Here is a 23991-nt window from a genome sequence, read left to right as displayed (position 1 = left end):
TAGGTTTTATTGGGTTGTGCTAATTTTAATTTCATGCACAGTTGGCGGTGATTGATTCTGTGCTCAAATGATGCATCCATGGTAATGTGAGGATTTTGTTTCTACTAATTTCAAACGATATACAATTAATAAATTAGAAAATCTCTTGTTTCTAGATTAAAAAGAACATAATTGTAGGATTCGTTGTATGACCTTTTGAATTAATTTTGAGAAATACGGCACCAACAAAATTAGGGATAAACAAGGCAGAGATATGAATTGGAGAAGAGTTCGATATACCTAAAAAATTGTAGAAAGAGAGCAAGTAGAGTTGGTTTATGGAGGAAAAAGTACTTGCAAATTTGAATTGCATCAGAATTGTTTCTCTGAATTGCATCTGAATTAATTAGAGAAGGAGGAAGGGGTAACTGAAAAGATGAAGAATTGGAGACGCGAAAAGAAAGGAAGAAAATCATGTGTAATTAATTTAAAATGGAGCTTTTAATCTGAGCCACACAATTTAATTTAATGGCTATTAAAGAGTCCTCTCACCTCTCACAATAGATACTCCTCTTATTTGAAACACCCTCTGGGCATATCATATGAGAATGTTATTCTTATATGAGAATGATGAGAACAATTAATAGCCTTTAGATTTAAATGTATGGTTCAGATTAAAAGTTTTATTTTAAATAACATGTTTCTCTCCACACTCTATCCAATCTTGTGAACCATTCCCCTTCTCTTCTTCTCCCATCCAACCGTCATCTGCATAACTTTTTCAGACTTTCAAACCTTTCTGAATAATCCTTGCCATCAAAAACATTGGAGTCATGAGATCTGATTTTTTATTTTAATTTTACTTTCTTTTCAACTGTTAGAAATCATAAACAGCGTCTGGGAAATTTATGGTGTTTGAATTATACTCTCATCAAAGGGAAATAGTAGTGTTTAGAAATCAAAGTTTACCAATTGATAGATTCACATGGAGATTCTTACGATTTCAACCCAATTTTAGAAGTTTAAATTCTTTCTTTTCTTTTTGGATTGGAAAAATGAATACAGATAAAACGAATTTGAAAATTAAAAAGGGGGTAATTGATGTTAAGAAACTTATTAACAATCTGATGAAGGTGCTTTGGAGAAGTGAGTGGAAAAAAAAATGGTGGGTTGGAGAAGATGAAACAACCGTGAATGATTATGTCTATTTAACAAAACTGATGGATAGAGTGTGCAAAAGACATATGTGTAATTCAATTAGAGCTTCTAATCTGAACCATACATTTAAATCTAAAGGCTATTAATTGTTCTCATCATTCTCATATAAGAATAGCATTCTCATATGATATACTCCCGATATGCCCATATATATATATATATATATATATATATATATATATATATATATATATATATATATCTATTAGTGTGTAAGCTATCTAGCATTTAGTTAGTTATATAGTATGAGTTTATCTAACATATGCAATATTGTACATGTTAAGGTAACTAAAAGTAGTAACTTTTTATTGAAAACCAACAATTATTGATTAAAAGCTACATATTTAATATAAAAAACACAAGTTAAAGTTACTACTTTAAACTTCTTAACATGTGCAAATTTGCACATGATAGAAAAACCCATATAATATAACTTATAAGTAATTTCTCTTATCTTGTTTCTTGTATAGGCAGTTGAAATAAGCTAGAATTTCAATTAAGATTATGTTACAAAGTGTAGTTATAATGATCAAGTTAGTGACATTTTCACAAACGAATCAAATTATTTAAGGTTTGGAAAGACAAACATAACTCTCTAACTCTAAGGGTGTGTTTGTTTCAAGTTATAATTGTTGATTCTCGGGAATAAAATGATAGAAATGTATATGCCTATGTTTGTTACAAGTTTACTAAAATTTATTCCTTGGTATAAAATGTTCCTGGGAATAGAAAAAATTTCCCAAGGAAAAGGGTGGGAATAAAGTTCCCATGGAGATGGGAATAAATTCATAAATAGTTTACCTATTATAATCCCTATTTTTATGGTTCCTAGGAATATTATAAAGCTAACCAAACATATTTTTCCTAAATTCCTTGGAATAAAATTCCCATCTTTATATTCCAAGGAATGTTATTCTTAAGAATAAATTTGGTAAACTTGAAACAAACAAACCCTAATATCTTTCTATATATTGTTGATTTAAAAAAAGAAGTTATTTGCATGCTTACCGGTTGGTGCTGTACTAAACATCGTAATGAGAAGAAATGATAAAACCAGAGCAAAACTGCTACTACTAGACTTGGTCATTCTTCCTCTTCCAACTTCCTTTCAATTATTCGTCATTAATGTTATTGGTTGGGGGTACCTTAATCTTACTGTTTATACTACTAGTAAATATGAAGAACTTATAATATATAGGAAGAATAAAGCATGGAGACAATTTGGTACCGAGGTATGGCATTGGATTTTAAGAAGAAAGTCGGCTAATATACTTTAATCCTCAAGTGGCAACATATATTAATTGAATATTTTTTTTGCATTGGTTGCTCCTCGATGCACTATATGGTGTTTGTTGTTTGCGATTACATTTCAAAATAATATAAGTCGTATTATACTCTCTCTCTCTCTCTCTCAATTATAGTTTAATGTTTTTGTACGATTATTAAAAAAATTATTATTTATGTTGATTTTAACAGTAAAATTAGTAACATTTATTAAAATATCATTATTAATTGTAGTTGATGGAGTAGTTAAGTTGGATGAATTCAATAAATAAAGATATAATAGTGAAAAAGAATAATAAATGCTATATTGATATTGTAAATTGACAATTATTTAAAAAAAAAATGTTAAAAGACATAATTGTGAGACAAAGAAAATAATGGACATGATGAACTCACCAATAAAATTTACTTACATATTTTTTAAATTATATTATTAAATTAAATGAGTTTTAAGGGCTCGTCCTTCACATAATCCCCTCACATTGTCTTTCATAATTCCTGAAATTGCGAAAATTGGAGACTTACGTTTTAATCTACATCAAATTAATAGCACAACAGAGGCCCTGTTGCGCGAATATTTTATCAAAACACTAAAAATTGGAGTTTTTGAAATCAAAATACATTTCATACTTCAACTCTCGATTTACTGAGTTTTCAAGTTCTTTAGATACCATTGTAAAATGACTCTTATAAGACTTGATTTTTATTTTTTTTACGGTGTTTGAGTTTTGAATCGTGGACTTTTGCATATACTCCCTCCGTCCCATAATAACGGAGTCATTTTCAACAAAAAAAAAATCCAAAATAATTGAGTCATTTCACTTTTCGATACAATATTAATTATTATTTTTCCCTTTATAACTCTAATTAATACTACTTTCACCACTCTCAATTCAATATATTTTACTTTACATTTATGATAAAGAAGAATGTACCAATACTTGATAAAGACACTCAAAATTATTTTTCGTTCGCTTTCATTTATACACTTTTCTTAATCTGTGCGAAATCAGAAAATGACTCAATTAAACTGTGATGGATGGAGTATTATGCATTGTCCATATCAACTGAGCTAAACTCACAAGGACTCTTATAAAACTTGATTAATATTACTAAGAAAACTTGATTAATAAAATTTCACACTTTATCCTTCAAAAAAAAAAATCACCCTTCATCAAAAAATAATTCGTCCTTCTCCCTAATTTTTTATTTATTTTAAACGAGTGAATCATCAACTTTGTCCCTGAATTTTCACGGGTCGGCCAAATTCGTTCCTCAATTATAAGAAATATCAATTTAATCCCTGAATTTGTTAATTGTCAATCAATTTAGTCCTTCTGTTCAAACGGAGCATTAACGGGGCTGACGTGGTCGTTAACCTCTTACATGTCATACGCCACGTAGGCAGGGACTAATTTGGCCGATAATAACAAACATTTCAAAGGACTAACTTGATTGATTTGCAAAAAAAAATTTGGTTTCTTCTCAAAGAGCTATTTTCTTCCCCAACGGCTCTGTCTTCCCCAATTGTATAAAATTGGAACCCTAATTACACAATCTGCAATCTACATTCTAATATAACCTAAATTTCCTCCAATAATAAGTGGTCCAGTTCCAGTTCTTCCCCAATTTAAAAAACTTGAAACCCTAAATTTTTCGTATTGAATCTGAAAGCCAAAATCCACAAAATTTCTTGAAGCAAAACTATTGAAATTGAATCTGAAATGATGGGGGGTGGGAATATGGGAAAAAACTGTTAAGAAAGTCGAGCTTCATCTTCAAGCTGCAAGTTTAATAGTTATGAAAAGAGGTCGAAGATGATTCATAAATGTAACCTTCAAATACATCCCTACGTCATATTAAAAACCATCAAATAAGTCCCTGAATATTTTAATCATATATCATATTGATCCTTGAAATTACAGAACACACAAATTGAAACTAAAATATTGCATAGGCAAAAGTCATAGGTAATAAGTCATAAGTCAGAGAAATTACATAAGCAAAAGCAACCCAATTTGGGGCATTAACAAGTCATAAGTCTTAAACGACAAGTTAAGCAAAAAGAAACCCAACTATGGGGCATAATTCAAATAAGCCTAAATATTACAAATTCAAAACATCTATTAAACTCCAAGAAACATCACTTCTTTGGAAATCCGGGAGTTGGTATAAACTCCATAAATTTAGTAGGTTGAGTCGAACCGGGTGGACCATAGGTTGGATATGGAACCCTAATCATGCCAACAGGTGTTGGATGAGCTGGTGTAGGAGCCCTCGTTGGTGTATGCTTAGGCCTATCAGCTGAAGGAACCGATCCTCTAAAGCCATACCTCCTTGGTGCAACACTCTGAAATTGAAAATTCAATCAAATTAGTCCCTAAAATCATAACATAATCAAACCAACTGTCTCAAAAAACGCAACAAACACAAATAAAGAACAATGCAAGCATCAACGATCACAGAAACAAAATAAACAAAATGATCAAAACTTAAAACCAAAAAACAGACAAAAATAGGGTCAAAACGAAGACAAAATCTTGATAAACAAAAGGAAAGGCATTACCTTTGATCACAATCGAACACGGGAACTTCAAAAACGTCAGAATCGGCGGAGATGATGATGATTTTGGAGGGGTGAGACTGGAGAAAGTTTTAGCGGGAAGGAGAAGAGTCAAATATGTTTTTGATGTTTCTGACTGAAATGTGAAGAAGGAGGAATATGTAATGCAGGGGCAAAATGGAAAAAGCAGGAAAACAATAAATTGAAAAGTGAAAAGTGATCTTTTTCCAATTCAATCAAATTAGTCCTTGAACACGTGGCTTCCTTCTTGCCACGTGTACAAGACAACACAACATGCATGGCGACATGTCAGCATGGCTAACGGAGCACTTGGACGGAGGGACCTTTTTGATGGACGTCTGATAAATTCAGGGATTAAATTGATATTTTGCACAATTGAGGGACGAATTTGACCGACCCATAAAAATCCAGAGACTAAATTGATGGTTCACTCTATTTTAAACTCACTAATATTAAATTTTAAATTTTTTTAAATCAATTTTCTTCGAAAATCTACACACTAGAAACGCAAATTATAGCTTCAAATTCACATACTTTGATTTCCCTCCCTCCCTCCCTATCATTCAAACGTGAATATTCACTTCCTCTCTAGTCTCTCCTCGTTTCACTCTTTTCTCTATCCATTTCGCAATTCTTAATTCTCATCTTCTTCACTTTCACTGTTCTTAGGGTTTTGCTTCACCCACGCCATTTTCAATTTTCTGTACAAGCTCAGTGTTTTCTAGCTTTCAATATGGAAATGGATGAGGCATGTCGAGTGCTTCCATTTCAGCTTCAATTCGATAAACCCCTTGCTTCTCAGGTATTCTTCTGCATTTTGCGTTTCAATCTGTCTTACTGTTAGATTTGATTCAACATGTCGTTTTTACCGTTTGTTTGTGAATGAATTTTGTATAACAGGTGAAAATCGCGGAGTGGAATCCTGAGAAGGATTTGCTTGCTATGGTTTCTGATGACTCTAAGATCTTGCTTCATCGTTTCAATTGGCAACGCTTGTGGACCATTACTCCAGGTCTCTCTCTCTCTCTCTCTCTCTCTCTCTCTCTCTCTCTCTCTCTCTCTCTATTTTGAATGAATTGATTTTGTATAACTGATTTTAGTTATTTTTTTTTATTTACTAATACAATTGATTTTAGTTTAAAGTGAGTTGAGCGTAAAGTTGTTTATGTTTGGATACATATCTATAAAAATGAGTTGAACAATAATTTGAGTGTGAAAATTAAGTTTGAAGTCTAAAACTACCAATCCGAGCTTCAAGTTAGAATCAGTTCTGAAGGTAAAATCAATTATACTAGAAATCATCCTCATATGTCAAAATCAATTCTACAACTCTAGAATCAATTTTGGCGCGGCCTATAGTGGAAGCAAACGTACACAATCTTTCAATTTATTTATTATTTATTTTATTCATTTATTTAATTTGATAGAAAAATTGTTTATATTTGAGTGTACGATGTTTTAATGTTATGTGAAATCAAATGGCTGGAATTTGGAACTGCTTTGAAACAATAAACACCTTATTGTTCTGGTTTTTCATTTGGATTTTGAAGTAATGATATATATATTGCTTAATTTGTGTGCTCGAGTGTTGAATGGATGCCTCTTTTAATGTAGGAAAATGTGTAACGTCCTTGTGTTGGCGTCCTGATGGTAAGGCAATTGCTGTTGGGCTTGATGATGGAACGCTGTCACTATATGATGTTGAAGTGGGTAGTAGTTTTATTTTTCTAGATTGAATATTTCTAATCGTTTGTTCTTGATAAACATTTTTGTTGTCTGAATTATGTGTTATAAATATATTTCATACTGTGCCTGAGAAATTTAAAGGGAAACAAGTGTTTTTCGAGCTTTTAAGAGATCATATACTGATTGTTAGTTCTAAGGTACAACATCAGAGTAAACAAGCAAAGTTAACTCATGTCTGGTCTCAAATATGATTTTGTATTGTTGTGTACCAGTACTTTTACTATTATGACATTATTGGAATTTGATACTAGCCATAACTGTGCACCAAAGATTCTACTTGTTCAGTTGTTTTTACAATGATGAGAAGATATTTGAAATTTGCCAGCCTAACAAGTAACAAATAAGCCTTGTGATATTTTTCAACCTTAGGAAGGAATATCAGTCAAAGTCCAACAATGTTACTTGAAACAAATTTGCTTTTCAATCTAAGGGGAGCCTTGATGCAAGTGTTTGAATTGTTGCCGTGTGACTGGGAGGTCACATGTTTGAGTCATGGAATCAGTCTCTTGGAAATGCAATGCAAGTTTGCTTATTAATTACAATTAATCTGCAACGGGTCCGATGACCTTGGACCCCGCAATAGGAAGAACTCCATAGCACTAGGCGCTGCCAGATTTTCTTAGGAAGATTAGATAGAGTCTTAGACTCTTAGAAACGTATTTACCTGATAGAAAACATGGAACTGTTCCTTTTGAATGTTGCTTTTTCTTTTGGTCAAGTTTGTGGATAGGGTTTATGGTTGATTTTTCTTTGATTTCTTGTGACATACCTAATTCCTGATATTTCTTATATGGCAGAACGGGAAGTTGTTAAGAAGCTTAAAATCACACTGTGCTGCCATCATATGTCTCAATTGGGAGGAGGACAGCCACCTAATTACTGTATGCTTCTTCCCACCCAGTTTCTATTTTTCATAATTAGTTTGATTGGTAGAATTTGATTTAGTGGAATGTCTTAGAGATACTTACAATCTACGAAAATAAGATTTCAATCTTAATATATGCTTTGATTTTGGAAAATCCAAATGACACATGATGCTTAAGTAAGTGTTAGACCATGGATATCAAATTCTTCTTATGTGAACGGGGTGTGTTATGGATGCACTGCACATGGTTGTTTTCTTTCTAGTATTCTGATCTTTCCTTCCTTCCTTACAGGATGACCATTACCACACCTCAAAGTATGAAGATAGAACCTCCCGTTTCTTTCCTCCTGCTCCAAAAATTCCTCGAATGCCTGGATTGGTATCTGGGGATAATGGCTTCATGGATGATGGTGACGATTCATTTGAGGAACTGTCAAATTCTTCTCACCAACGATTTAACGTCTTATGTAGCGGAGACAAAGATGGGAATATATGTTTTAGTATATTTGGCATCTTCCCTATAGGGAAAACTGTAAGTCATTGTAATAGAGGGTAGCATTTTTCATGAATAAATTGCTGAGGTGTGATGTGGGAATACCATCCTAACCTTCGGTTTTGTATCAGTTGATAGTTGATACATAACTTTTTTTCCTTCTGAACAATTTGATTTTAGTCTGTAGACCAACTGAATAGTATTTCAACATATGTTTAAGATTTAATTGAGGTTAAGTTTGCAGCCAAAATTAATGTTTGATTGGTGGGCTAACTATAGTAACTAAAGATACTCTCTTAAATAGTTTGCTGCAGTAAATGGGGTAACTATTGTGGTGCCGTTGATTTATTGTAGATCTAAACCTTAACGTACCCTTCCTGCTCATATATTTTTCCTTATTGGTCTGTGAGCTTACATTAGTTTTCACTTTCTGATAACATGTTGAAATTTTAGGGTTTGGACTAAAAATGAGACATATAAAAGCAGGGGGTGACCATAGAAGTCATATTTTTTGGATTCTATATAAGTATGATACATTACTCTGACTTACTAACAATCACGACCAGTAAACGACAACTATAGTGTTTTACTTTGGCTATAGTATAAGCTACTATGTAATTAACAAAGAATATTTTCCTAATTAAGTAAAAATAAAAACATATCTCTCTTGACAGATTTCATAGATATTATTGATATTGTTCTGCGAAACTTTTTTGCTTACAAATGCTTGTAAAATAATCAACACTGAACATGATAATGAAATTGGCCTTATTTGTTTCTTTATTTCCTTTATTTTCTTTTTGTTTAATGTGCTTCTTAATTTCCTTTTCACTTAATATTAAAATATTCTTATGCTGGCTGGTGTTTCAGAACATACACAACCTCACTTTTCCTACTTCTAGTGATGGCGCTAAAAGCAGCAAAAGACTTTTGAATGCTTGTATACACAAGGTAGATTCTCTTTTTATTTCGAGTACCGAACTTCATTTGAGGATCCCCTTCCCCTTAGTTGGGGACCAAAGTAGAAAAACACAATAGTAGTTTGATGTTTGAAATTAACTAGTAGGATTTATTAGCTTATGAATTAGTATTTTCAACATAGAAAATATAAGAAAAGGAGCAAACAGAAAGCAGCAGAATGAACTACCTTAAGGATGACAAATTCTATTCCACTCTGTTCAAAATTCTGCCAAAAGATTAATGAACTATTGGACCCAATGTTTATGGTAATACAATACTCAGTTCAATGGTGAAGTATCTGTTGTACTGTTATTGTGCTATGTAATGTAATTTAGCTTGCCATGTTATCAGCCTAGATGACAGGCAGCTAGAATCATTAAATTTAGTTAGGAATCTGAATGAGATTACTAACTACACATGTTCCAGAACCCGTTGGAGGTTTCTCTCTTTACGTCTCTTTCCGTACAGTTTTCTCTTTTTCTTAATTTTTAATGGCTTTCGATTTCTGTCATAACGCTACCCACACAATTTTTTTAGTGGTAAAAGGTGATGGATGGAAGTGAGATTCCAAGTTCAATTCATATTGTTTGGTGCACATATGAATGATTGAATAAAAAAAAGTTGAAACGACAAATTGCATAGGTTAGTTAAAAACTGTCATGATAGGAATTCAGTGAAGAGATAGAAAACTTAAGAGAAAATACTCTTACCTAGTGAAAGTAACCAGGAAACTTCCTCTTTACAAGGGGACTACCTTTACAATCACAACAGACAACTCTGTTTCTTTGCTTCTTGCCTCTCCAACATTCCAAAGCCTTGCATTTAACTAGCAAACAGTGCCCTCTAATATCAGCTGTTACAATTTGTGACTGACTTTACAACCAGTGCTCCTCAATATCACACAATAAAACCAGCTGTCCCATGTTCTAATTGACTTCAATTTCTGAATTACAATTTGATCCTCCTGGAGTACACTTTTCAGACCTTGCATCTTTAATTACACTCAAGCATGTTTCTAACCTGCCATGAACTAACATAAAAACTTAAGCTATTGGGTGAAGCACATGTCTTTTAATCACCTTTGTGACACGCCCCATCATGCAAGAACCTTTTGGGCTTGAAGCGTGGCAAATACATTGTCACATTTACCTTATGCTGTAACTGAACATTTCATTAGAATAATGGGGGTGACAAATATCAACTGTAGACCACTTGCTCATATAATATAACATCTCATAACATGCTATAAATCAATTCTTTCGAAAGCTTTAGCTGATAGATGAATGAACATACATGTCAATGCCCTAATAATTTATCTGTTGAAACTGATACTTTCACATGTCACTAGGTTGCTTTATCAAAAGATCTTTGTCGTTTGATAGTCATGTGCTCAGGAGACCTTGTTGAAGTTGTTGATGACCTGGGCGTTATTCACATGGCTGGGCATAATGCAAATGGCTTGCATTGCTTAGCCCTGAACACAGCTATATTTTGGAATAGGTAATCATTCTTTGAGAAATGGGATGATCTATTGTATTCTTACAAGACACATCATTTTAATTTCTTTGCAAAATATAAAACCTTATGCCTGTGAGACAATGCAAATGAAAATAGATTGATCATGCTTTATAATGGACATTTCTTCTGCCTCTTATTTCTACAATTTGGTTCCCTCTATCTATGTACAGGAAAAACGAGCTCCATCAGGTAGCTCAGCAAGCTTCTAACATCGAGGATTTGACTGAGGTTGTTCGGGCATCATTATCAGTCATGTCTAGGCAGTGGTCTGATGCCATGCATACATTCAAGGAAAAGTTCAACTCTTTGTCTACTCTGATTACGGATCACGGTAACTTAAAAAACTTCATTGATATTTTTGTTTTTGTTTTATCCTAATGAATTTGAGAAAAGAGAGAAATTGAAGAGAGAATTTGCAAAATTCTGAAGATGTGATTATGTATTAACTGAATCAAACAATTTAATACATGCTATTCATATTATAGTCGGATGATCCAGATATTTATATAATAGTCAGATTATTCTAGAAATATAGATAACTTAAATAAATTAACTAACATAACAGAACTAATGATCCAGATATCTGAGAGACATGCCTGATGACTCTAATACACTGGAAGTATTCGTAGTCATACCAGAGAAGTCTGCATGCTTTTTATACCATGCTATCATATGCTTCAATTAATTTGTTTCTATCATTTATTACTAGGACTTGATTCCTCTCCCCAAGAGGAGTTTCTGGGCCTTTTGGGTGGTGCAAGGACCAGTCCACCAGTTCATCAATTTCTTGTTAGCACTCTTGGTGAAGTGGTATACAGAAAGCTTTATCTAGCTTCTCTTGTGTTTGTTTATTCACGAATAGCTTATGAATATAGTTCTCATTCAACAATTTTATTACTTCACAGGGTGTTAAGCGCATTTCGAAGGTTCTATGCGGTGCTGGCAAAGAACTTCAACGTATTGTCTTGGAGCACCTCCAGGTACAAGATTGCACGGTGCCATGTGCACAATATTTACTAAATAGGAGTAAAATGTGTGTTACTGTTTGAAATCATATACTTTTAAAGTATAACTTCTTGTTGCAGAATATCATAGGATTTTGACAAGACCAACACAGACCGTGTCAAGGTCTATTTTTTCTGACTTTTTTTCTAAACCACATTAGAGGGTTTGAGCTAGGTCCCTGTCTCACTTAGGCCTTGTCTTAATAAAGTAGGCTGATGGGCAAGTCTGCTGATCTGCACCTAGCATAATGGTTCGGTGCTGTTTTGCTCAATATAATGCAGAAGAAGTGGAATTGAAACTGTAATTTGAAAGCTAAATTCCAGCTTCATGGTCATAAAGAAGCCTCAACATAATTTTTTTCTTATATTTGCCTCCTTTATTAACAATGTCGATGGAATGTACAAACATGAGATAATAAATCAAAGGACACATGGGGGTGTATTGAATAAATTGTTAACAGATCTAATACATTCGTGTAATAATTTATTAAAGTTCAGGATGATCAGTTCTTCCATTCTTGACATGGTAGTAGAACTTCATTTGCTTTTTATGCAAACTATTTGTACAAACTCCTCTCTTATTTATTAAACTCTAAATAATTTGTCAGCCTGCTGTAGAAGTTATTGGGTTCAGAATGGGAGAATTAAGAGGGCTTTCAAGATGGCGTGCACGATATCACGGCATTGGCTTGGATGAACCACTCATTAGCAATGCAACAGAAAAGGCTGGTATGCTACTTGTACAAGTTGAAAGATTTATGAGGGTTCTTTCATCTGTCTTGCAGCAGGTGTGCCTTTGAAATGGATCTTACAAGGTTTAACTTTATTATTTCCAATGTATGCTCGTTACTAATAAGATTTATCATAGTCTCGATTTCTTAATTGTTTTCAGCTATATATTCTTATGAAATTGAAATAAAATATAAGTTATGTAAATAGTTCAGCAACCAAAATATAGTAATTGACTAATAAAAAAATAATCAAGATGAGAAATTTGGAGAAAACACAAGAAAAATTATGGACAAGAGAGAGGGTAGATGCGATCAAATATCAACGTTTTTCTCAAACTTTGGTTTGGGCCTAACTCAACCCATAGCGGAAACCTGATAGCAGATGGTCCAACGAATCTTTTATAAACTCTGATACCATCTTAAACATTGGGTTAGCCATCATATCTAAATTTGAGTTTCATATCTTTCCAAAATTTCCTGAAGATTCCTAAACTTACCAAGACATGTTTAACTTTCAAGTGCCTCTTTGGGTATCTGGTGAAACCACAAAACTTTTTGTCTTGAAAAGTTTGCACTATCTCTTTACTGTAAGAACACATGTTCTGGCATCATTTCTTAACAAAATAATTTCAAAATATATCAACGTCTCCATATTTGTAAAAGCCTGTTCTGTCTGATAATTTTATTTTTGTTTGTTTGCTTTCTCACGTATCCTCAACCAGTATTCAAATTTCTTCAACTGGCTATTAAAGTGTATCAAATTACTCATGTCAGAACCAAGCGACCAGCTTTTACCATATAACAGGTTTGTCAAGCCATTCCTTATTGTTTTGATTGTAAAAGATGTTATGCTATTTTTCTTATTTTACTTTTGGTTTTGGCAGTGAACTTGTTATTATATTTCTGAAGTTTCTGTATGAACAAGATCCTGTTAAGCAACTGCTAGAAATATCAGAAACAGATTATGATGTTGAAATTGATTTGTAAGTTTTTTTGTCTAATCCCAGTTGATGATTTATCCAAATTTGTTGTTAATTTGAACTGTACTTTCTTGTCATATCTTTGTTGTGGTGTTGGCTCAACCATAGCCTGTGCAACTATTATAGAGATTAGGATGTTATTGACACTTAACACATAACTCTAGGAAATGAGACATGAATTGAGTGGCATCACCGAGCACTGTAAATTAGCTTAAAAAACTACCTTATTCCATAGTTAGAAGCAATAATTCATGTTCAGATTCTGGCCACCACCAAAGGACTTTCCTATTGTTACTATTCCCAGAACATCACAAATGACGTTATAGAAAATGCTTACATTCTCTAGACAGTTGACGTTCCTCAGAATTACCAAAGACAGTCTATGCCATGAGAATCTAGCTGCTGAAAAATGTAAATATAAATAAATTTCATAATTCAAATATTAGGGGAAAGCTTTGGATGCTTTGAAAACTTGATTGGGATTATTTATATCAATCCTTTGAAGTTCTATTACACAAATGAAAAGTTTCACTCCGGCGAGGACTTGAACTTCCAAAGGGTAAAAAAGGCCACCCAGTGCCATAAATCTCTCACCGGAGCTGGTTCTAGGGTTGTGGATCTACTGTACGCATCCTTATCTTTTGCATGTGCAACAGGCTGATTCCTCTGCTTGAATCTTTGACCACTTACTTATTCTCATGGTAACAGCACAACAAGGCATTCATTGAACTTCCTGAGGGCATTACCAGGAAAAGTATTTTCCTGATTTTGGAGAATAAGCAATTAACTAAGTTTAGTATTTACAAGAAAACGGAGGAGTTTAAAATCCAAATCATTTTATCTGTAGAAGAAGAATGATGCACAAAGTTTGGCCAACCAATAGTTGGGTCTAGTTTTGACGATTCTCAATCAGCAGGATTTCAAGGAAAACGGGAATTCCAGGAGATGATAATATTCTGGAGAGAATTGAAGTGGCTAATAGGATTGTGACATAAAGTGGGTATAGAATATAAAAAGGACGATTCCCAACCTGTAAATCCTCCCAAATTTTTACAAAATTAAAATACACATTCCCAAGTATAAAATAACAAACGCATGAAGGATGTATACCGTGAGACTATTTTCAGTAAGTGATGGAGTGTCGCGTAGATGGTCTTGAAAAATATATTGATGTGTTTTTCACCAGTAGGTTTCTGGTAGTATGATTGTTGACTTTATTCTAATTTTAAACTTGATTGTGTCGAAATCTACAGGGAGACAGCGGAAAGAATTAAAGAATTAGTTCAGTTCGGGGGATTTTCTGACACTGAATATCTCCGGAGAACTTTGGCTAAAGAATTTCAACAGTTGGAGTTGAGGTATATCCGTTTCCTTTCATCCTCTCTAGTTAGATAAGGCTTTAGCTGTTAGTTTTTTCCTTTAATTGCGCTCATCAACCAAGTTAATGATGATAATACATAAATTATTATGAATCATTTACAAAGAATCTTGAGAAAATTTCATGGACAAAACTATATGTTCTCATTCTGTCTAGAAAGGCTTATTCCGTAGTGAAAAGGAAAACAAAATTATTCTTAGTTCTTTTGCCTGGAAAGGGTTGGCGAAGATAATGTTATAACCTACCTGTTTAGATGCTGAGCTTGAAAGCATACCATCTTAAAATAGTACCCATGAAACAAGTTTATTTTCCTGTTTAGAAATTGATTTTCCTAAAACATCTGCCAATTATCGCTCAGAAGAAAAGATGACAAGAGTCAGGTCATCTGAATCCCAAAGATATCTTTTTTCAAATTGTTCTAGTTATATCTTTTTATTTTTCCATATTTTTCTTATGACTTTACTGTGCTTCAGCTTTAAAGAGGCCTTTCAAATGCCTTTTACGACAATCTCTAGAAAGATACTTTGCGAGGATTTATTACCGCTGTTTCCCCTTCCATCTTTGCCAAATGCGTCATCAATGACGAGAATTAGTACCTCAATATCATATTATGAGGTACTTACCACAGAATGATCACTTTTGCTAATTTTTAATATATTATTTATATTCTTATTTGAGTTTGATGTCAGTGTGTTCAAATTCTATAAAAGTGTTGTATTTTTATATTCTTTCTGTAGGATTCCTCCAGAGCTTCTTCCTCACATTACACCGGTCAACATCAAGTTATTGATTACATATCTTTTCAAGTACCTGACGAGTCTTTCTCAGATATTGAAAAATGCATATGCATAGTCAGAGGATTTATGCATGACGCAGACTCTCTAAAGAAGGGGTACAGTTCTTTGGAAGCTGTGCTATTACGTGTTCCTGTTGATTATCAATGTATCGATCTGTCATTGTACAAGGTAAAATCTTGGAAGTTATAAATATTCCAAACATTTCTACTCCCAATTTTCAACCCGACACAGTTTCGATATTTGTTATTCTTAAAATGTGTTGTTGGATACAGGATAGTCAAATTGTTTTGCTACTAAACAAAGCTACTAATACTTCAGAAAGTGCTGGAGATGGCTGCATGATAATTCTGCAAGCAAGTGATCTCCCATATGTCTCTATATCAAGATCTGCATATATAGATGTCTGGAGGTTACAAGAACTGAAGGTAAGTGATGCTAAGTCCGTTGTTTTTATTGTTTATGGCGTATTCCGAATATACGTTGCTAGCTCCTCATAAATTATCAAGTTAAAATTATAAACTCAAAATATATCTTATGCTTAAGCACTGAGCACCCTTTAGACCTCTATTGTTCCAGAAGAAAAACAACACTTCTCTTCTGTATAATTCTTTTATTCATCGAAAGGTCAAATGGAAAGAATGAAACCGCAAAAGTGAATGAGAAACTAATATTTTGACCCTTTCTCATGTAATTATTTTCCTAAATTGTGGCTTTCATGAGTCTGTGCGTCCTGTAAGTTTAAACTGTTATGACCCATAAATAATTCTTTTCATTACAACACATCATCAACCTTGTTTACCACCTTATTTGCTTTGATAGTGTCAAATAGTAAATGATAACCGCAGCCTTGTAAGGTAAGATGCGGCTCATCAATTTATAATAGGCATCCTAGCAGACTGCACTATTTAGTCTGCTGAGAGGAATTAGTGATAGAATTGATTGGCATAATACAATTTTTCAAATATTTCACTATGATAATAGAATTTCACCAAACAGATTGATTGGTATTTTAGGAACTGCATTTGATTATTTTGAAAAAGTATTCCTTTTCCTTTCCCGCTTGAAACTACGTTGTGCTAATGTCAGTACTTATGTTTTTCCATTACGTATTCCATTATTCATATATTTTTGTAATTATGTTTACATAGGATTCTGCTGCTTGCCTGCATATAGGGGATGAGAAAACTCGTACCATCCCACATTGTGTAATTGCTCCTTTGGCAGTTAGTGGTAAGTACTCTCTTTCTGGCTTAAATGCATAAAAATTTAATGAGAACAATCTGCCTAGCTGATGTTCCGCAGGAATTACAAATGAATGAAGAATTTATACCTTGTTAATTGTAATCATACTTAAACCACAGAATATCTGCACACAAATTTTGTTAAATGCAATGTATTGGTTTATGAACTAATATCATAAGTTAGTCATTATTTTTGGTTCAGCTTAGTGCTACACATACATATTGCGGATACAATGCATAGTGAATACAAGAACTCTTAGTCCAATTTCAGAATGCTTAAGAAAAAGTTAATAAAATTCAGGGACAAAGCTAGATTTTCGTTAAATTTGTCAATACTTGGAGATAAATAAGTTTTCGCATATTAGAATTGTAATTGACGCTGGTATCAGTATAGTTGAGTATAAGCCATTCAGCTGGTTAACTCTTTCTCAATTGTTACTTATGTCTTGCTAACAGCTTCAAGAGGCGTGGCCTGTGTATTTGCTGCTAGAAAGCGTGCCCTGGTCTATATTTTGGAGGAAGATGAAGACGAGGTATCGGATGCAGAATGATTCTCTTCCGGATTTCTTTTTTATTTGCTAGTAGCATTTAGTTTTGTAATTTATTTATTTTTTTGGAAGAAGGAATGGTATACTGTTGGATAATCAGTTGCCATTTTCCTTAGTTATTGAAATATCGTTGTAGCATGTCCATATTCTTTATTAGCGTACAATTGAACTATAATGTTCACCCATGCACGGGTGAATTACATGCAGAGAAATATTTTGTGTGGCTAATATTTATTACAAGTAAAAAAAGAACATAATAAAAAGATTTACGACAATAAATATAGGCATAAATACATTTTATTGTCACCCCAAATACAGAAATTGCACCACCCAAATTTCCTCCTAAATCCTTAAAAATATATAGCCATTCGGTTTCAAATATATTTTTACTGTGGCATCCACATAGACAAACTACAATGTCACTTAACTTACACATCTGCACCACAGAGCTGTTAGGCAGAAAATCAGCGAGGGCATTTTGGCTGATATTGGATAATTTGGGAGACTGGTATGGAAACTCATTTTCTTTTTATAACCATAAATAAACAAACTGGTTCTCTTGAGTTATGGACAAAAAACGGAGTAATCTTTTCTCCCAATAAATAAACTTTTCTCATAATAGCTTCGCTTTGACTTCACTTATAGCTTGTTTAACGAATAAGCGTGCCCTGTTTTCCTTTCATTTGCTGACTTGATTTGCCATGGAATGCTTAGTGGTGATGCTTACCCCTTTTCCCTTCCATTCGCTGACTTGATTTGCCATGACTCGCTTAGTGAACTGCTTACTCCTCAAATTTCCTGTTCTTTGATAGTCCAAGTATTCCTTGATCTTTCAACCTACAATTGCAATAGAGACGGTTCATTGTAGATGTGGTAGTACTCAAAACCAAGTTATCAAAGAATTTGGGGAACTTCATAAGATTTCATAAGTTAGTAAGTTCCCTAATAATATATTGAACTTTAGGTACATTTGATGCATATGGAACAAGTTGTCATTAATTTAGATGTACGTAATGGAACAAGTTGTCACTAATTTAGGTATACGGGAAACTAAGATTAGTATTGAGTTGTTCAATCTTAGTATAAATTAAGCTCGTGGAAAATCCACTAACCTTTACTCATGAATTTTGAAAATAAATTGGGAGATCAATGTTTTTGTATTGATTAAAATGGGAATCACACCAAAATATAAACCATCGAAATAATCATAATATCAATGTTTTAGTAATATTTAATAACAACTATTCAAATGTTTCGTTTATGTTATCTTTATCATTAATTTTTTTCTTCTTATTTCTCTATCAACACTAATTACTTAACAAAATATTATATGTCTCACCCGACTACGTCTCAGCCAACTGAAAAATATCGTGTGACTCGTGTGGAGACGTAATTCGTATAAAGACAAAGCACAAAAACAGTAAACAGCAGATCAAGCAGTCACCACACCAATTCAAATTGAAAACATAAATATTATGCCACACGGCAGCTGTACAAGAGACAAATCTAGTTGAAAATCTAACCTATTCAATCAAGCAATTAACGTCAGTTTAAAACGGAATTAAATACAACCTAGCAAAAGTAGTTAAAATTTCAACTCAGTTTCCTGAGATTTCACGCTTTAGGACCTTGCCAACTTCAAGCAACAATTGCCTTCGGTCCAAAACATGTGATCTTTCAATTTCAAGCCTTTAAAACATATTCTTGCACCGGCAGGTCTCTCTGCACAACTGATTAAGAATTACGGCACAGTGGAATTTTTAAGCTACACTAGCACCAAATAAACCAATCCAGGTTTCACGCCCTTGCTCAAAGTCGTGCTACGAAGTTTGAGCAAGATGGAAACACTTAATGTTGAGAAATTAGCCTTGGATGCTATAACCAGAAAAATTACCGTTACAGATCATAACAGATTAGCAATTCCTCTAGGATCTTTAAGAGTCATCTAATTCAATGAGTTGAGCCCGTCTGTCAGCAGCCTTCTTCCTAACAAAAATACCCCATCTCAAAGCTGCCTTAAGCTTGAGCCAGCCCACAACAGCTTTGCCTGAGGAACTTTTTGGCTCGTCGTCAAAATTGTAGCTCATGTTATTTGCAGGCATGTATGCAGATGGATTAGGGTACCCATCTTCGTGGGCATTGAAAGAAGCATGTGCATGGCTACCCATGTTAAACATACGGAGCAACTGCTGCATATCTTCATTTTCTAGCATCTCATGACTTCTAATACGTATTTCTTCCTCTGGGAAGAAATCTTCAACTCTGTAAGTAGAATTCGAAATGCTGGCAGTCTGGAACCCGTGTGTGACTGTTTGTGGCATACCAAGCATCATTCCATTTTCACTTCTTTGAAGTTGAGCTTGGTGGGGAACACTCATCAGCTGGCTTTGTAGTGAAAATGCGTTATCATCAAATTGGATAGAAGAATTAAGATTAGTATTCTGTGATTGCATGGAGAAGCTGGTAGTTGTGCCATCATGATAACCTGCAGACATATACGTAATCAGCAATTGAAAAAGTCTCGTGAGCTCACCATTTTTGAAAGGCAAAAATCTATTGACTGAAACAGTCTATGGTTTGACATGGATTTCGAGCAGGTCACTATTTGCCCGGTAACACTGTTATTCACTTCTGCTGACATTTCAACATGTGAGTTATTCTCTTCTGCTGACATTTCATCATGTGATACATAAAAAACTGATTGAATGCATAATAAACTATGCCCAGTGTTCCAAATACCATTTGCCAACTTTAGTAGTTTTAATGACAACAAGGTAAACTGGGGCAGGGGTAGAATCTGTCCACTTTTAGTGAAATCGAACTTTGAATAAAACTTTTATTGGTGCTGAGTGTATTGAACAAATCGGAGGAAAAGTGGTGGGGAAAACAGAAGTAAAACAGTAGATAATAATGCAATCCAAAACAACTGAAGAACCTTTTTACTTTTGTTGCTAATACAAAAATGTTTTACAGGGAAATATATACCTCCAACTGTTGCTCCTGTATCCATTGAAGGTTGGCCTGTATTTACCGGATGTGGCAAACTATGGATAGAAGTCTGCTGTATTAAGTTTGAATACTCATGGGAACCCATGAGAGCCTGAGGATGAGCAGGTTCCAAATTTTTATCCTGATTGTAATTTAGCAGAGACTTCCCATCATATTCAATAACGTGCATCCAATTATCATATGCTTTCTTCACCAACGTGTCTACATAAACCTACAATAGAAACCATTGGCTTTATTTAAAAATATACATATATATCATCTTTTTATTTCACTGTGGCTTTTAACAGTTTTATTTTTTTTCATTTTTTTTTTTAAATTTCCATTGATTACCCACCATTTCTTCATAGCACATATTATAAGTTGTATTTATATAAGTTTGTATCAAGTCAACTGCCTATCTTATCTATGCACAAATGATCCAGAAATAAAACGTTAACTATAAAACCCTGTGCCAGGTTAGGAGTGTAAAAATAATTAGCTAATTAGCACTTCCATACCACAAGAGAGTCCAAAAATAAAACTAGGCAAAATAATTGTAGCCAAGCACTGAACATTGTTGTATCAAAATAGTGAAGCCAATTATGTTTATATCTTTCAGTTTCATTATCATGAAGTGCTTGTAACAACAACCAGATCTCAAAGCAGAACCCAACTTTCATCATATGGTCTCAGAAGTCAGGTTAATCATGCTATGAAAGAAAGACACCAGTATGATCCGAATTAAAGCCTAAATATAAAATTTTCTAAGCATGTTCACTTACCTTTTGACTCTCAGAGAGAGAATCAGCTGTGTGATACTGGTCGTTGGCAATTAAGCCACTCAATTCATAAATGTGATTGAAAACAACACCCACGTTTCTTGCATCCTCCGGATAATATACATAAAGTTTTCCACTGAGAACACAAGTCTTCGCATGCTCAACAAGGATATCCCACATCTTATTTGACATGCCGCTCCCAAGAATCTGCATAAGAAAGATAGTTAACCTATGATCAAACATCTCACCTCCTATGTGAGGGAAGAGTCGACATTAATAACCTAAATGAGTAAGAATTTAGATTCTTACATTACGCAATCTCTGAGGGTCTCTGATAACAAGTCTTAGGAAGTCTTCAACATTAAATACTCCTGCTTTATTTAGCCTTTTGTGAAAGGAACCATCCTTACCAATCTTCTCCAGTCTCCAAACCTCATCATGCAAGGCCGGTGGGTAGTGTTTCTTGTATACTATATAGTCCAAAGGAAATTTCGTTAAACAAGTCTCATAGAAAGATATAACAAATGTAGACAAGTTATTAACTTACGTTCTCCACGATGATCCTTAACAGTGAAAGCTTCTGATTTGGCTTCACGAATACGCATTCCATCACAAAAACCTGAGGAAACTTTCAGCCCCAATCTGAACTTCCTACTCCTTATCCAACTAGAGTTGTCAGTAAATGAGATCTCCCCCAGTGTTCCTACACCATCCTTTAATATGACTTGCAGATCGCCAGACAGAAGAGGCCTTTTTCCTTCACGTTCTTTCACAATATGACTCTCAAACTCTTCTTCACTCCAATTTTCATCGTCCTCATTATTGAAATCCCCCTCAAGAACAAATACATCTAGTTTGGCACATGACTCTGGGCCTGACGTGACAATATGGCCTGTGTTTGCATCAACCAAAACAATATGTATGGCTGCCCCTTGCTCACCCTCTACTTTCCCGCCAGTAAAAAGGGGAAGGGATAGTCTGGTCTTGAAGTGCAATTGTAAATTATTGTCATCAGGGCCTTCTATGCGTTTTGGAGAAGACCTGAATTTTAATTAGAGTATTAGAAAAACTAAGTCTAGATACTACTACTACTACAACTAGTACAAACAATTGTGATAATATAAGCTGAAATGAACACCCCAATCACCAAATAAAATAGATTGCACTGTCACATTTCAGTCCAAATTCACAGAAGTTGACTGATGAGATATTGCGCCAAGCCAAAGTAATGTTGGGAGGTGTGGATAATTTCCCATTTTTAATTTGGAATAGGCTGTGCCAAAATTAAGATTAGGCCTGGACTTTTAATTCCAACCCAAATTTTTTGCCGACTAAGCCAGCAAGACAAACCTATCGACCCTGACTCATTTTGACACCCCTGTATAACTAAACATGCTAAGGGAACAAAGTTTATACCTCCCATTAAGCTTGGTGGGACCTAGTTTTGCCAAAGCACGCTCCACTTCTTCACTAACCTGTTATGCAGCAAGCAAGAAAAGTAAGAAATATGACACATGGCAAAACACTATGATGCCAAGTAAAATAGATTCACTTCAATTACAGAGATGCTTCATAAATTTACATTTGACAGCACTCTGAGACACAGACTCTACAGGACTACTTACTCCAGAAAGCCTCTCATGGGGAAAAAACCTTAGCATTTTTTGTTTGAATGTGTGGTCACTAAATTCCTATTCAATTATATATCTAAGTCTCACTCAGTTCAAGCCAAGACCTACCAGGCTAAAAGACAAAAAAAATTAGCAATCAGACAATCAGCCAGAGGATGTTGTTTTAGGAGCCATTTGGGTGAGAAGCAGATGCAAGTGATACCTTAAGGCTTAAAGTAAGGGTGCGTTTGTTTACTATCATAAAAAATCAGTTTTTTAAGATTTGAAGCTCAGTTCGTCTTAAAAAAAGTATATTTATGAAAAGCTGCTAGAAATAGCTTTTCATTTTGAAGTTAAAAATAGCTTTTTTAATAAAATGAATTTTTTAAAAAACTGAAACAAACACAATTAAAACAATAAAAGTGTGGAACAAATGAATTAAACAAAAATAAAATAAACAGATAAATTATGATATTAGGAATTAATACCACAATGAAGTGAATTTTCTTACAACTCTGCGTAGAATAGGCTCCAGTGATGAACACAGTTTCTGCATACTATCCACCTTCAAGGCTTCAACAATCACACTGCAAAAAAATATATAAAAATAAAAGCATTCAATAAACAAGTTTAAGACAAACAAAATGCTTAACATTATTAATTAACCAAAAGTTAATAGGTATTAACCTAGCCAAAGCAGGTCGTTTCCGATCAGGCTGACCATCTTCAGCAGAAGTGGAATCCAAACTTCTCTTCTCCGCCCTAGCTACATGATGATCAACGTACCTTCCGTGCATTCTGCTAATTCCTTGTTTGTTTGGTTCCAAAAGCTAGCAAAAATGTTGTGTGTAGGTTTTAAGTTATAAATTTGACTGAAAAATAATAGTAATGAAAAGCGAAAAAATGTAGTACAGTTGAGTTGGTGTGATTGTTGGTTGGTTTTGTAAGCAGCCAAACAGGATGTGACGAAAATAGAAGGAAAAGGTAGAAGGAGCAAAAGGAAAAGGTGAAAATAATACGGAATCGAGGAAGTTTCGGAGAAGCGTCACTGAATTTTCTGTTATGGTCCCAAACAAAGACTAACGCGCTTTTTTGTCACACCCATAAAGTAAACCGAAACATATTTATCGTTGGATTTAGGATCTTTCTTTCTTTATCCAAAGTTTTATCATTGTACCACGTGGTTTGATTCCCTAAGTCAGGTCCCACGTTTAAATGTACCAACCAACGCTGTTTTTTGAAAGACTGCTCTATGTTAATATTGTTAAAAAAAAAATTTAAAAACAAT

General features: G+C 34.0%; 2 protein-coding genes across 3 annotated transcripts; one reads left to right on the top strand and one right to left on the bottom strand.

Annotated features, from left to right (window-relative positions):
- The first annotated feature begins 5585 nt into the window (after positions 1-5585).
- On the top strand, positions 5586-17538 carry LOC11421313 (anaphase-promoting complex subunit 4). The gene is made up of 19 exons (XM_003608179.4): positions 5586-5867; positions 5966-6077; positions 6680-6771; positions 7609-7692; positions 7969-8208; positions 9040-9120; positions 10478-10629; positions 10818-10978; positions 11357-11457; positions 11553-11627; positions 12260-12439; positions 13105-13187; positions 13267-13365; positions 14616-14720; positions 15214-15355; positions 15478-15705; positions 15810-15962; positions 16686-16767; positions 17235-17538. The coding sequence occupies exons 1-19, from the start codon at positions 5799-5801 to the stop codon at positions 17327-17329; spliced, it is 2334 nt and encodes a 777-aa protein (XP_003608227.2). The 5' UTR covers positions 5586-5798; the 3' UTR covers positions 17330-17538.
- Positions 17539-17646: 108 nt separating this feature from the next.
- Positions 17647-23780, bottom strand: LOC11423826 (calmodulin-binding protein 60 D). 2 transcript variants are annotated; one of them, XM_024781465.2, is made up of 9 exons: positions 23391-23780; positions 23215-23290; positions 22510-22568; positions 21641-22134; positions 21403-21563; positions 21097-21300; positions 20312-20546; positions 19221-19811; positions 17647-18163 (listed from the first exon to the last, which is right to left on the bottom strand). In XM_024781465.2, exons 1-8 carry the CDS (start codon positions 23498-23500, stop codon positions 19261-19263), a joined length of 1890 nt encoding a protein of 629 aa, XP_024637233.1. In that variant the 5' UTR covers positions 23501-23780; the 3' UTR covers positions 17647-18163; positions 19221-19260. The 2 variants fall into 2 exon arrangements, with proteins under 2 accessions (XP_024637233.1, XP_003608224.1); XM_003608176.4 differs by lacking the exon at positions 17647-18163 and having other exon boundaries at positions 18748-19811.
- Between the last annotated feature and the right edge of the window lie 211 nt (positions 23781-23991).

This window comes from Medicago truncatula, chromosome 4 (assembly GCF_003473485.1).
Source record: "Medicago truncatula cultivar Jemalong A17 chromosome 4, MtrunA17r5.0-ANR, whole genome shotgun sequence".
Taxonomy (NCBI): Eukaryota; Viridiplantae; Streptophyta; class Magnoliopsida; order Fabales; family Fabaceae; genus Medicago; species Medicago truncatula.
This window is presented reverse-complemented; position numbering and strand designations above follow the sequence as displayed.

Coding starts and splice junctions, on each gene's coding strand:
- LOC11423826 (XM_024781465.2), bottom strand. CDS start 23,500: ATGCACGGAAGGTACGTTGATCATCATGTAGCTAGGGCGGAGAAGAGA. Junction 21,564..21,640: donor TAAGGATCATCGTGGAGAAC/GTAAGTTAATAA, acceptor TGGACTATATAG/TATACAAGAAACACTACCCA. Junction 20,547..21,096: donor CTCTCTCTGAGAGTCAAAAG/GTAAGTGAACAT, acceptor TTTCTATTGTAG/GTTTATGTAGACACGTTGGT.
- LOC11421313 (XM_003608179.4), top strand. CDS start 5,799: ATGGAAATGGATGAGGCATGTCGAGTGCTTCCATTTCAGCTTCAATTC. Junction 9,121..10,477: donor TGAATGCTTGTATACACAAG/GTAGATTCTCTT, acceptor ACATGTCACTAG/GTTGCTTTATCAAAAGATCT. Junction 15,706..15,809: donor TCGATCTGTCATTGTACAAG/GTAAAATCTTGG, acceptor TGTTGGATACAG/GATAGTCAAATTGTTTTGCT.